Source organism: Magnolia sinica, chromosome 6 (genome assembly GCF_029962835.1).
Source record: "Magnolia sinica isolate HGM2019 chromosome 6, MsV1, whole genome shotgun sequence".
In the NCBI taxonomy this organism is placed as follows: domain Eukaryota; kingdom Viridiplantae; phylum Streptophyta; class Magnoliopsida; order Magnoliales; family Magnoliaceae; genus Magnolia; species Magnolia sinica.
Window position 1 is genome coordinate 82,716,893 of NC_080578.1, and position 14,837 is coordinate 82,731,729.

General features: G+C 41.6%; 1 protein-coding gene and 1 pseudogene across 1 annotated transcript; both read left to right on the forward strand.

Moving 5' to 3' along the window:
• The first annotated feature begins 1,405 nt into the window (after positions 1–1,405).
• Positions 1,406–13,768, forward strand: LOC131248942 (sec-independent protein translocase protein TATA, chloroplastic-like). Its single transcript, XM_058249470.1, has 2 exons — positions 1,406–1,807; positions 13,407–13,768. Exons 1-2 carry the CDS (start codon positions 1,499–1,501, stop codon positions 13,539–13,541), a joined length of 444 nt encoding a protein of 147 aa, XP_058105453.1. The 5' UTR covers positions 1,406–1,498; the 3' UTR covers positions 13,542–13,768.
• A 400-nt stretch (positions 13,769–14,168) lies between these two features.
• LOC131250486 (U2 spliceosomal RNA) lies at positions 14,169–14,347 on the forward strand (annotated as a pseudogene).
• The last annotated feature ends 490 nt before the right edge of the window (positions 14,348–14,837 follow it).

Consider the following 14,837-nt stretch of genomic DNA (forward strand, 5'->3'; position numbering starts at 1 on the left):
CTATCAATGAGAAAAACTTCGATACTCTGGCAGAGTGTGATGTCTGGTACACGTGCGCTCAGAAAATTACACGTGCCATTGTTAGATGGTCGATCCAACTTAAAATAGCCTGTAAAAAGACAATTATATTGTAGCTAGGCCTTAACTACTTAGACGGGTCATATCTAATGGACGTTAACAGGAAAAGTAATCAACGGTTTGTATTCAAGTAGAAACTTCTAACAAATCAGACATTATGGTCACGATGTAAATACCATTTCAGTTTTGGAACCTATCTACAGTGGGACCGAGAAGATGTGGGCGCCACGTGGTGCATGCAGGGAATCTAAGCCATCTGAAAGGTGCGTCACCTCATAGTACTTTCATTTGCCGAAAATCAGCCTGATCCGTCGCTTAGGCGACCCACGATAGAGTGGAACAATATAAGGGCATGTTCGGGCGGTGGGATTAGAAGGGATTAGGTGGGATGGGATTTTAGCTGGTCAAAGCTTGGAATTAGAGCAGATGGAATTGCATTGGGTTCCGTGACAATTTCACTCAATATTAGCAAGTTGTGTAGGTCCCACCATGATGTGTGGGCTCTATCCACACCCTCCACCCATTTTTCGAGATTATTTTAGAGCATGGGCCAAAAAATCAGGTAAATCTAAAGCTCAAGTAGACTTCACCATAGAAAGCTACGGGGATTGAATACTTACCATTGAAAACTTCTTTGGAGCCACATAAGTTTTGGATCTCACTCATTTTTAGGCCCATGCCATAAAATGAGGTTACAAAATAAATGAACGGTTTAGACATAACACGTGTGTTATTCTCAGTAATTTCAAATGAGAGTGCGTATTTCCATCCAATGTACCACCGTAACACCAACAAAGCACGGCATTGATCTTATCCCATAGCAGCAACAGGGGACAATCCCTACCATGGTTAATAATGATGTTTTTTGAATCCCATCCCACGAAATCCCTTCTAATCCCACTGCCCAAACACGCCCTTGAGAGAGTTCTCCAACCCTTAATTTGCGCAGGGGACCGTCTTAAGTTGCAAGACAGCCTAAGCTTTTACCTGATCTTCATCCAGGACAGACGAAGGGTTGGAACAGCATAGATTCTATATACAGAAGATGGTGGGTCCTCTAAGAAAATCAGGGGTGGGAATTCCCTCATAAGTTGCACCCCATGGTATGGCCCAGATGTTTCACTGATCAACCCGATCTTCGGTATCAGGTGGGAACATGTGCTGAGGCATCTAATGGACGGTTTAAACATAGTTCACGCATCACGTAGGCCCCACATTTGCTTGGTACCACCGTGGCTACGAGGGTAGGCACGCGGCGACCCCAAATGCAAGTGCGGGTGTATCATCATAACGCTCTGCCAGAGTATCAAATAACTCCAGTATCATTGTCTAATCGTTGCTGGAATCGCAGACAGAGAGAAATCTGCCCTGGAGAGAAGATCGAAGAAGGAAAAAATCACAGAAAAAAAGAGAGAGGGAAATGGCGATTTCTTCAGCATCTCTTTTGCTTCCAAAAACTCCATCACTTCATCATCGATCTTCTTCTTCCCTTTCTTCCTACAATTCCATTTTCTTCAGCCATGGCAGAAGAGATTTCTTCAGGAAGCAGAACAATAGCCTGGTCTTGGACAGAAGCAGAGCCCATAGGGGCCTCAACTGCCGCTGCATGTTCGGGCTCGGCGTGCCCGAGATCGCTGTCATTGCTGGCGCTGTCGTCCTCGTCTTCGGGCCGAAGAAATTGCCCGAAGTCGGTCGGAGTATCGGAAAAACCTTCAAGGGCTTCCAACAGGTGGGTTTTTCTTTTCCTTCCTTTCTTTATCTGTTTTCTTTTTTCATTATCTTGGGTTTAATTTAAATGAATTACTTTCCGTTTCAGGTAAAAAGAAAATGGATTCTTTTGTTTGAATTATTTTATGGTGAAATCTCTCTGAGACGTGATTTTCAGCATTTGGTTTTTTTTTTTTTTTTTTTAGGGATTCATGTTGTTTTATGGCATTCTTTGATAAATTTGGAGGGTTCTGCTGTGTTTTTTGTGTTTTGTAGTGCGTTTTTTTTTTTTTTTTTTGGTTGCACCAAATATCATGATATTGCGGACTAAATTAGATTCATTGATAATGAAATATTATGAATTTCAGGCTATTTGGTGCAGCCAAACGCACCCTTGGTTTAATTTCCTGATTGATTTTGCTTACACACTTGTCTAATATGTAGATCTATAGTGTCAAAACACTCTTGATGCATCATTACAACAATTTGTTTAAAAAGATTAAAAAATCCTGAAATTTTCACAAAATGCCAAGGTAAATTTAAAAAATAAAAAATGCAAAAATCTCCAAATCTAAGACAATTCAAACATGATTTGATCGATTTGGGTTAAGGCCTTGATTCGTCATGATTACAGCAAGAACAAAAAATTAGTTTTTATTTTTATTTTAAATTCCCCCAAATTGGTCAACCAGCGTTTGATCCTTCAATTGGAGCCCAAAAATCTTGTTGTGATCTTCAAAACAGTTGTAGATCTGGTCGAAATGGCATAGAACAATCACTGAGCTAAAGAAATTAGAGGGATAAGTAAAAAGAGGGGGAAACGTGTTAAATTGCATTGTTTTCCCCCTTTTTTTTTAATATAAAAAATATATATTTAAAAATGCCCATATAAGTATGACCGATACACGATACAATGTATCGGTGGCGATATGAGCAGTATCGAGCTGATATAGTATTGTTTTTAAGACGGGCCAATATGGACCCATATCGCATATTGTATCGTGCCAATACAGATACGATGGCCGATACAATTCTGACATTCAAATCCATGCTTCAGACCACATCCTTTTGTCTATTCCATGCTCGCATAAATCAAGTATGCTCCCTACTTTTGATAACTCTACTTGATCGGGGTGTTTTCTATAGTTATTATAGATATGTTTGGCATCATTTAGCCCAAAATGGTACATATGCATGGTTTTATCAAATGCATATCCCCCTCAAAATCATAATCTGTTCTCTTGATTCCAGAGTTGCCTTGCGAACCTATGCATTGATGGAAAGCCACAACTGTAGAAGATGGGCTCGTCTTGCAATCCTCCCCTCACACTCCCTCGGGATTAGAATGTAACAAGTGTCGGGTCAACCCGAACTTAATTGGCCCAACCTCAACTTTAGATCGGGTGGGGTCCAGTTGCATTGAGGTTCGGTTGAAAATCCATAACCTGACCCTAGGTTGGCATGGACTTCCATTTAGGCCTTGGGCAACCCGAACCCAACCTTATATGCAGTACATATACATATGATTTATGGCTAACGTACATGATATATATGTAAAATCAACACCCGCATGGGAAATAGGGTTTGTGATTTGAACTAGTGATGTTGTGGACTATATGCTTTCCATGCATAGAAAATAGGGTTCATGATTGGAACTGACCTGAGGCTCACATGCCAAGTACTCCAATGAATGGTGATTGTAGACTTTATTTAGCTTGTATTATTTCAGTAGTTAATGGTGTTATTTGATGGTTAAATGTTGAATTTCATGTGTTATTTTGCTTGTTGCAGGTGTTAACCCAACCCTAGCTAGTCTAACCTAATCCAACTCGAATTGTCTTAGAGTTAAGCATTCAATACCTTGGGTTGACCACCAACCTAACTAGACCTACCCGAGTTGCACCCCTACCCAGGATTGCTTTGCCTAAAATCTTTTGTTGACATGCTTACAACCTCTAGTTTTTTTTTTTGAAAGGTGAAACGATTTCATTGAAAAAGAGGGGAGGCCGCTGAGAAAGCAGGTCTCAAGATTACACGCCCAAAAAAAAGAAATCAGGACCCGACAGATCCTTAACATGCAGAGCCCATTCAATGATAAGCCGCTTAGCCAAGGACGCCACAGACCTAGCCGAGTTGGAAATATTTCTAAAGCATCTGTTGTTTCTTTCCCCCCATACAGTCCACCAGACTGCTAGGATCACCATTCTCCAGATAGTGGTTTTCTTCTTTCCCAAATAAGTCCCATGCCACGCAAGGAGGAAAAGATCTGCCACTGCCGGGAAGCACCAACATATATTAAAACTATTCATAAACTCAGACCAGATGGAGCGAACAAACTGACAATGAAGCAGAAGATGATCAACGGTCTCTTCAGATCGCATACAACATAGACATATATTGGGAAGGATCATTCCTTTCTTCTTGAGGTTGTCTATAGTCAGAATTTTCTTTTTTCCTACCAGCCATCCAAATATAAGGATTTTCGGAGGGGCGTTGTACTTCCAAATAAAAGAGTGATTGGAAAGAGGCGCCGGTTCTTGCTTGCGCACCTGAACGTATAAGGAGCAGACTGAGAATAGGGACGACTTTTCTGGTTTCCAATAAAATTCATCTTCAGAGGAGGTTGAGGGAGATGAGGAGTAGAGACATTCCAAAAGGCTTGTATAGTCCGAAACCTCCCAGTCTTCTAAATTTCTTCTGCAGTTCACAGTCCAGACGAATTTTCCCCCAACAACGTGGAGGAAGTCAGCAACAAATCCTTTTCTTAACGTCGCGATCTGATAGGAAAGAGGGAATCTGAGTTTTAATTGTTGATCTCCTATCCAGACATCATCCCAAAAGCGGATTTTTTCACCGTTGCCGAGGATGAAACCGATGTTAGGCAGAACTTCCTTTTTGGTTCTCATAATCTCCTTCCATATATGGGTGACTTTGATTGACGGTAAATCTTGACAGTTTAGAGTCCTTTTGAAAAAGTCTGCCTTTCTTCATTGACAATTGCCCATTATATAGGTAGATTACAAGCTATTTAGGGAAGAAATACAAGCTGATCTTCAGCCCCTACCATATATACATCTATCTAAATATACTGTACAGCTAATATATCCTAATTAAGGAAGGAATAAATCTGTATAACTGTCATATCAGTCAAAGCTGTAGATAGTATCTGTAAATCTGCTATTAGCTGTAAATCTGCTGTAGATATTAGCTGTAAATCTGCTATTAGCTGTAAATCTGCTGTAGATATTAGCTGTAAATCTGCTGTAAATCTGTAAATCTGCAAATCTGCTGTGTAGATTGATATTTCCTTTGACATCCCCCCTCAAATTGATGTTGGTAAATCGACAAGCATCAATTTGCTAACGAGAAAATGATGGCGCTGACGTGGCATGGATTTTGTGAAGATATCGGCGATCTGCAAAGTTGTGGAGATATGTGGAAGAGTGATGACTTGATGATCATAGGCTTCCCTGATTGAGTGACAGTCAACCTCGATGTGCTTGGTGCGTTCGTGATAGACAGGGTTTGCGGCAATTTGGATGGCACTAGTGTTGTCAGGCATGGAGTGGAGTAGGATGTACGGGAATGAAATTGAGCTCTGTGAGGAGACCACGCAGCCAAATGATCTCGGAGCATGCTGTTGCAGACATGGCTCGGTACTCGGCCTCAGTAGATGATTTGGAGACGTGGTCCTGCTTCTTGCATTTCCAAGAGATAAGGGCATCACCAAGAAACATACACCAGCCGGTAGTAGATTTCCTGGTGTCTGGGCAGCCAGCCCAGTCAGCGTCACTATAGGCTTGTAGCTGAAGTGAAGAACCGGAAGGGAAGAATAAGCCACGAGTAGGTGTCCCAAGAATGTAGCGAATTATGCGGCGGACTGCAGATAGATGGAGATGCCTCGGTGCTTGCATGAATTTGCTGACGGTATGAACAGCATAAGAGATGTCTGGTCGGGTAATGGTTAGATAGATAAGACTACCAACCAACTTCCGATAGGTAGTAGGATCCTCAAGAAGCTCCCCTTCGTCACGTCGATATTTCACATTAAGTTCCATGGGGGTGTCAACCGAAGTAGCGTTGGTGAGACCGGCTAGCTGAACCAGATCTTGACTATACTTGTGCTGATGCAAGAGGAGACCGTGCGGCTGATGATGCACCTCTAAACCCAAGAAATAGGTGAGTTGGCCAAGATCTTTCATGTGAAATGTAGAATTCAACAAAGTCTGAACTGCAGAGATTGCCTCCAAGTCAGAGCCAGTGATGACAATATCGTCCACATAAACAAGGAGGACGACGATACCTGTGGATGTCCTTTGTAGAAAAAGAGAGGAGTCATACTGACTTTGAGTGAAAGAAAAACTAAGCAAAGTGGATCGAAACTTCTCAAACCATACTCTTGGTGCCTGCTTCAAACCATACAAAGAACGTTTCAGTTTGCAAACATCAGTAGGTGAGGAAGTGGGCATACCAGAGGGAAGTTTCAAGTAAACGTCTTCCTTGAGATCACCGTGGAGAAATGCGTTCTTAACATCCATTTGATGTAAGGGCCAGGATTGGGATGCAGCAAGAGCGAGTATAGTTTGGACAGTGGTCATTTTGGCGACCGGTGCAAAGGTCTCATCATAGTCGAGACCATATTCTTGTTTGTTACCAAGTGCCACTAACCGAGCTTTGTAACGATCTATGGACCCATCGGAATTAAGCTTGATAGAAAACACGAACTTACTGCCAAGGGGTTTCACGGAGGAGGGACATGGAACAACATCCCATGTTTGGTTTTCTTCAAGTGCGAGAAGTTCGGTTTCAATTGCTTTTCGCCAACACTCATGCTCCATTGCCTGTTTATAAGATGAAGGAAGAGAAATAGACGACAAAGTGGCTGTGAAGGATGAAGGAGAAGAGAAACCAAACCTATCTGGGGGTCTACGAACCCGAGTACTGAGTCGGAGAGAGGGAGGTGCAGGTGCTAAAACAGGAGCAGCAGTCGGGGAAGAAGCTTGAGGGGGCTCAGGAGGTGCTGAAGGTTGGTGGGAAGTGGCGGTGGAGCGTCGTCGATACACTAGGAGAGGTTTAGAAGGGACTGGATCTGCAAGAGAGTTAGGAAACATAGGCAAAACAGAAAATGAAGGAGAAACATGATCTGATGGGTAGAAAAGAAATATAGATTATAGAAAAAAATAACATTACTAGAAACTCGAATGCGACACAGATTTGGATCATAGCAAAGAAAACCTTTCTGCTATCTGAATATCCTAGAAAAACACATTTAATTGACTGAGCCGTAAGTTTTGTGCGTTCATGTGCAGGAAGATGAACATAACAGACACAACCAAAGGTACGAAGGTTAGAATAAGTTGGAGGGTGACCAAATAACCTGGTGAAAGGTGAGTCATGGTTCAATGTGGGAGAAGGCAATCTGTTAATGAGATGGACAGCAGTGGAAAGAGCTTCACACCAAAATCGAGAGGGCGTGGAAGATTCTAACAGAAGAGTGCGAACCACATCAAGAAGGTGACGGTTCTTCCTTTCAACCACTCCATTTTGTTGAGGTGTCGAAGGGCAAGACCGTTGAGAGATGATGCCATGATTCTGTAGGAAGTCCTGAAACAAATGAGACATATACTCACCCCCATTGTCGGAACGAAGGATTTTGACATGGGCCGAAAATTGTGTCTGAATAAATGCATGAAAAATCTTAAAAACAGAAAATACTTCGTCTTTGGAATGAAGGAAATAAATCCATGTGAAACGACTATAGTCGTTAATAAAAGTGACAAAGTATTTGTAATTAGCATGCGAAGTGATTGGTGCCATACCCCACACATCACTATGTATCAGATCGAAAGGTTTGACAACATGCGGTGTGTGAAAAGGAAAGGGTAGAGTTTTACTTTTGCCAAGTCTGCAAGAATTGCAATCAAACTGAACAACACTAAGAGATGGTGTTTCATTATTTCCAAGAAAACCAGATTTCAATAAAGCATGAAGTACATTAGAGTTTGGATGTCCGAGACGTTTATGCCACGCTCGGTAATCAACATGAGCAGAATTACAAGCGACAAAAGGCAAAGAAAAAGAAGACAAAGGAAATTGAAGAGGAAAAAGACGTCCCACTTTAGGCCCCCTCGCGATCATCCGCCCTGACTGTTGATCCTGCACAACACAACCAGATTTAGAAAACTCTACTTTACAATCATTATCAACTAACTGACCGACAGACACAAGATTGGTGGTAAGACCGGGAGATACGAAGACATCAGTGAGAGAGGAGGAAACATCACCAGTGGCCGTGATAGGTAAATGATTGCCATCAGCAGTATGAATTTTGAGATTTTCAAAATATTTGTTTACATTGGTAAGAGAAGCAGCATTGTTTGTCATATGATGGGAAGCCCCGGAATCAAAGTACCAAGGAGATGATGTAGTGAAGGGTTTACCTGAGAGTCTTAAAGCTGAAAATGCAGAAATGATCATTTGTTGAATCATGTCAGGGGTCACGGGTTGGACTGAAACGGGAGCAGGAGCAGGAGCACTTGGTGTTGTATTCACCAAACTACCCGCACTAGAAGAGCCAACTGAGACAGTATATGCTGTCTCCGATTTCTTGGGGGGTCGAGTTGGGCATTCCTTGATGATATGGCCATCCTTTTTGCAATAGTTGCAGAATTTTCGGGGACAGTTTGCAGCATAATGACCAAATCCCTTGCAACAGAAGCACTGAACAGTGCTCATATCCCTGCTTCGTGACCTGCCTTGTGCTGCATAGGCTACAGGAACAGATGTAGATCGTCGTTGTTCCATGGTGGTTTGAGTGAGAAGGCGCTGTTCCTCGCGAAGAAGATCATTTAGGCATGTATCCAAGGAGGGGACAGATTTTCGGTTCATAAGATTGGATCTGGTGCCTTCAAATTCAAACCTTAGTTTCATTAGAAATTGATCCCTCTGAGTAGTTTCATGGACAGATTGAACAGAACTAAGACCTTCGGATGGTAAGTCAGCATAAACTATATCAGTGTATTCAGCCCAAAGATTAGTGAATCTAGAGTAAAAATCAGAGATAGAAAGACTATCCTGTTGGAGAGTGGCAAATTCATGTTCAAGCTGGAAACGACGAGCAGTGTTTTGTTGACTGTAGACCTTCTTCAGGTATGTCCACATCTGAGCTGTAGTCTGAGAAGATCGAAGGTTCAAGATGATGTTGGGTTCAACGGATCCCAAAATCCATGCCATAACTTGTGCGTCCTTGACTTCCCATTTGGCGTGTCGGTCTTTGTCTTTGTCAGGAGCTAGGTTACTGCCATCAACATGTCCCTACAGCTCCTTACCTTTGACGAAAATCCTGAAATGAAACGCCCAAGCAGAGTAGTTCTTGCCATTGAAACGAATCAAAGAAACATCAGACTTATCGGAAGACATGAGGTCAACAGAACTAGAACAAGAATAACCGAGACTAAGAAACTTGAGAGCACGAGACAAATGGAAATTTAGAGCTATAGCTCTGATACCATGACAGTTTAGAGTCCTTTTGAAAAAGTCTGCCTTTCTTCATTGACAATTGCCCATTATATAGGTAGATTACAAGCTATTTAGGGAAGAAATACAAGCTGATCTTCAGCCCCTACCATATATACATCTATCTAAATATACTGTACAGCTAATATATCCTAATTAAGGAAGGAATAAATCTGTATAACTGTCATATCAGTCAAAGCTGTAGATATTAGCTGTAAATCTGTAAATCTGTAAATCTGTAAAGCTGTAAATCTGTAAATCTGTAAAGCTGTAAATCTGCTGTGTAGATTGATATTTCCTTTGACATAAATCTGCTGTGTGGATTGATATTTCCTTTGACAAATCTTTCAGCCACCAACCATCAGACCCGTAGCCATTTTTACCCATTATTATAGAACGCCAGAGACTGTTGTCTTCAGCCCTAAGCCTCCAAATCCACTTTCCCAGGAGAGCTTTGTTCATATCTTTAAGGTCTTTAACCCCTGCTTTGCCGTGGGATAACTGGGTGCAGACCTCCGACCAGTTGAGGAGATGGAACTTCTTGCCTTTTTCCTTTCCTTGCCAAAGGAAATCGCGTCTCAATTTGTCTATTGACTTTCTAACCGATACCGGGCATCTCAGGAGAGACATGTAATAAACGGGCAGGTTTGAGAGTGCGGCTTTAATTAACGTTAGACCTCTAGTTTTAACCATTTGAATTCTTCTTTTGGGATTCACAATTGGCAATATGCCAACCCCATCATGTTGTCACTTGACAGTTCCCAATGGGGATTGTTAATTTATCAATCCACACATGACAGTTCTCTTTCTGAAAAGTTCTGTTCTGTTTATGAAGTTCCTCACAGAGTACTGTTTCATATTATCTCAATCAGGTTGAGCAACCTTGTCAGTGGATTGCTAATTTAGTATATGCATCCATAGACTAGGGTTTGCAACCTGTTTCTGTCATTCAAGAAACAAATGCAACATTTCATTTAGGACCAGGGCTTTCATTTTTCCCTTCCTTTGTTCATGGCAGGCATTATGATTTGGTTGATTCTGGTTGAAATGGTTCCGGTTGTCCTCTTGGTTTTTCCATCTAGTCCTAAATTCCAATGGAGAAACATTGAGATGGTTCTTTGAGAGCAATGGAAGTTTCTTTTATTCATTTGGTTACCTTAGTTTTGGAGTGAAATGTTCACATAGAATGCTGCATCAAAATAACTATGTTGTCACTTTAAGCCATCTGTAATGAGCCTCTCAGACAGCTACCCCATCCCTTCTGCACAGTTTAAAACACTGCATCGAGTATTAAGCATATTGCCACTTTGAGCTACCTTCACTTCGAGCTACCTTCATACGGCCATCAGAGGTGAGAATTGTTAGTTCCTTATTCTTGGCAAGTGTACTCTTTCTCAGGGCCCAAATTCCATGTGGAATCAACAATGTGGTATCCAGACCATTTGCATATTTGAAGGGCTGTCTGGATCCTAAACAAGTGTCAGTTTGCTCAGTCCCTCAAGGTGATCCAGATTAGTGCTGCAACTTGGGTTCGCATCAACCCAAACATGAGTCAGGTTGGGTCGGGTTGTCAAGGTCCTGGTATTTGGTTAGGGTTGGAAAACTCCAACATTGTTTGAAATTCTGGTTGGGTTTGGTCGGGTTAGGAATAATCACATTTATCTGGGTCAGGTTGGGTCGGGTTAGGGTTGAGTATATAGGAAGTCGGTTTGGGATAGGGTTGGGCATCTCAGGTTGGAATTTGGGTCAGGTCCTCGTGAGGTAAGGTCAGGCTGGTTCACCTTCAACCCAACCCAACCTGCCCAAATTGCACTCCTAATCCAGATCAGTGATCTTATTTACCACAAAAGCCCCCCCAGATTTGAAATTCAAGGTGCACAAAAAAAAAAAAAAAAAAAAAAACCCCAGAAACAAAGACAAAACTAGACATCATATTCTCACAAATGTCATTTTTTACATGTAGAAAGATTTTTGGGAGCGCTATTTAGAAGTTGTGCATTGGGCATTTTATGGAAAGGCCAAGAATCCTTCACCATGTCCTCCTATTTTGTGTTTTGTATGATTGTCAATGGGACCAGAAGCATCATCATCGAATGGTCACTCATCAAAACGGAATTTCTTTGGAGTCAAGGTTTCCAACATTATTAGGGGATGGGATATTGTGATTAATAGTGATCTGAGGAGAGAGAAGATTGGGCCTGTTTGTTTTTCAATTTACACTGTAAATGGAGTTGTGAATGAGCAATTATTACTTCTCACACTTGATTGGAATGGAGGAATTTACAGGGTAATTAGGCCTTGAAAACCGTGGTGTAAATACATTAAAATTGGACCAGAATTATGCCTACAATATCAGTGGGGCCCACTGTTATGTATGTATCTGATCCACACTGTCCATCCATTCTATGTGCTCATTTTAGGGCTGGAGCCCAAAAATGAGGCAGATCCAACGCTCAAGTGGACCGCACCATAGGAAACAGGGAGGATTGAACACCTACCATTGAAAGTTAACATGAACCTAGGACCCACAGGGATGTGTATCTGTCATCCAACCTGTTCATAAGGTCACATAGATATGGATGAAGGGAAAACACAAATATCTGCTTGATCCAAAACTTATGTGGCCCCCAAAAAGAATTGAACAGCAGGCACTCAATTCCCCTTGGTTTCCTGTGGTGTGCTCCACTTGAACTTTGGATCTGCCTCATTTTTGGGTTCACGCGCTAAAATGAGCAGGCAAAATGGATGGATGGCGTGGATTAGACACATACATAACGGTGTCCCCCATAGATTTTAGTGGAAAACAAGTCTTCATTCCTTAGTTCCAGGTTAGTATCATTCCAAGCAACCTTACTTGTCAACATCAAGTGGCTGCTGTTGAATGTAAATACAACTGTAAGTAATAATTGCCTATTTTCACCGTATTTATATTGTAAATTGAAAAACAAACAGGCCCCTAAGAGCAAATGGCTTGGCCGTTTCGAAGGAGTATAATAATTCCACTTTGATAGGTTTTCTATTGGAAATCCTGTTAGCGTGACACAGGTGGGATTTTGAGAGACGGAAATCCTGTGTTGCTGGGAGGTGGCTTGTGAAGCTAAGTGAAAGAGCCCTTGGAATCCTTTCTAAGAACCATACAAGAAAGATGGTGGTAGGGATTACCCGATGCACATGGTTTGTGAGTGATTGCGTGCATCCATAGGGAATAGTCTTGCCTCAAAATGGGGCGGGGACACCCTAACGTCATAAAAAAAAAAAAAAGAAGAAAAAAAAAGGAGACTTGTCGAACATTATCTCGTGGGCTAATTCACAAAAATTCCAAACCTTGGAAACTAGCTTTCATTTGACAGGCTAATTTGCAAAATTTCATGCCTTGGAAATTAGTTCTTATGTTCAATGAAATCTGGGTCCTCAGCTCCAGGATTTTTCGTTTACCCACACTGGTAGAGAGGCAATACTGCCAATGATCCTGACGAACAAAGGCTCCATATATGGCGATTCTTGCAAATATGTACGCATCTTAAGGCCAATAATACCTTGCAGAAGCTTTAAGTACTTAGTTATAAATGAAGTAGACGATATACAATGCATGAGATTTGCTAAGCACACGGCCATGTGCCATAAAACCCATGCACATGCCCACACATGTTCCAGATTGAATCCATCCATCAGGTTGGTCTGACATTCTACATGTTTTCCAAAAAATAAATCTTGCCAACTCAGCTTATAGGCCCCAATATTGGAAACAGGTGGATGGGTTAGAAAAATTCAGCAAAGTTTTTCAAAGCTGTGTACATGTTTTGCGAACTGTGGCCCACCTGACCAGTGTATCAACCTGATTCATGGCCCAGGGCATCAATATAGTAGTGACTTTCTGATGGATGGATTGGATCTCAGACCCATTGTTCGACGCTGGGCTTTATTTCACGCCTGGGCTTAGCGAAGCTCTACTATGAATAGTCGTTGTTAGTATGTTCTACTTATTGATTTTGATGCCTATTGGCATATGCAAGCTGTGTTACACTCGATCTTCTAATTTTGTGGGTCATTAGACATTTTTTTTTTCCAATATTCACCACAGGCGATTTTTGTCTTGAGCTTTACAGGCAGCCAAGGAGTTTGAGACGGAATTGAGAAAACCGGCTGAAGATTCAATTGAATCCACTGCAGAGAATTCCACAGCTGTCAGTGAAAGTGAGAAACAAGACCTTGAAGTTGCAGGCACGAAAGAGAGCTTATGAGAGCCGATGGTTATGATTCTCAAATGGTAGCCTTCCTATCCACAGAATTCTGCATTGCATCTGAGTTGAAATGTTGCAGCTAGGATTTGATTTGCATAGATGAATTAGTTCTTTCCTCATGGAAATATATGTAATCACTCTATAAGAACTTGATTTTGGATCGTAAAATCATAGTTTTGAAGCTTGGGAACTATACAACAGTTGCTATCCAGACCATTATTCAGGTCCCCGAAAACCTTCCAGATTGGAAGATCCTAGCTATCCATGTTTTTTAAATCTTCTACGGATAGGCAGCTTATCAAAGGTGTTTAGTATGTCCCATCTCGGAGCCCACAATAGGCCCATCAGATCAACCAGCCAAACCACAACCTTACTTGCAATTCTTTTTGAATTGCCCATTGTTTTCATACAAGGGTGCCAATTTCCTAAACATACAGCCACTGGTTGCTTAGAACCATTCAATTGGTGGACCTTTTTACTGGACAATTGCTCTGAGCTTATTATCTCGACTGTCCAAAAATGGGAATGAATCGGATAGCTACAGATTTCTTATATCTAAGGCTTATCCAAGAGGTGCTCACACTAATTGGATGGTCTGGATCAATTGGGGGCTTGCGTAATGCACACATGGTTTGTATCAAGTTCAGTATTAGTTTTTATCAGTTTAATATCTGATACATTGGCTATGGGCCGCCTGCATTATATTAAATTAATTTCTTGTGGGGGAGGGCCCATCAAACTAACTTTCTACTGTGGCCAAGCATCTCCGTTGCATTGCACTACTGCATGGGCCAGGTGTACCCACTTAAGAAAAATGTGGCTATCTGTCTGGACCAACTGGTGGACCCCTTCATGGGCAGGGCAATTTTAAAAGTATGCAGTACGCAGTGCCTGGGTGGTAGCCTTTTTAACTGGTAAAAAGTGCCTTTTCTTTTCTTTTCTTTCCTTTTACTTTGTTTTTCTTCTGCACTATTGCTCGATACTGGGGGACACCATTTGGGCGTTCTGGACTGATGTGCACGTATGCGACATCTATGGAGGATCTCTCAACACCATTCCATAAATGGTGGAAAAGAAAGAAAGAAACAAAGTGTACATGGTCGTGTTTGTTATGTTCATGTGTTTGTTATCGCCTGAACTACAATTATGTATGAGATCTACAGCTTGACCGACCATGCCTGACTATTTATATTTAGATCGATCTGGACCGATCATAACCAAGAACTGAATTGGTTAGGAGCAACTTGATTCAATTTAAAGGCTCCAAAAAAACATAGGGGGGCCCAAAAGAAACTG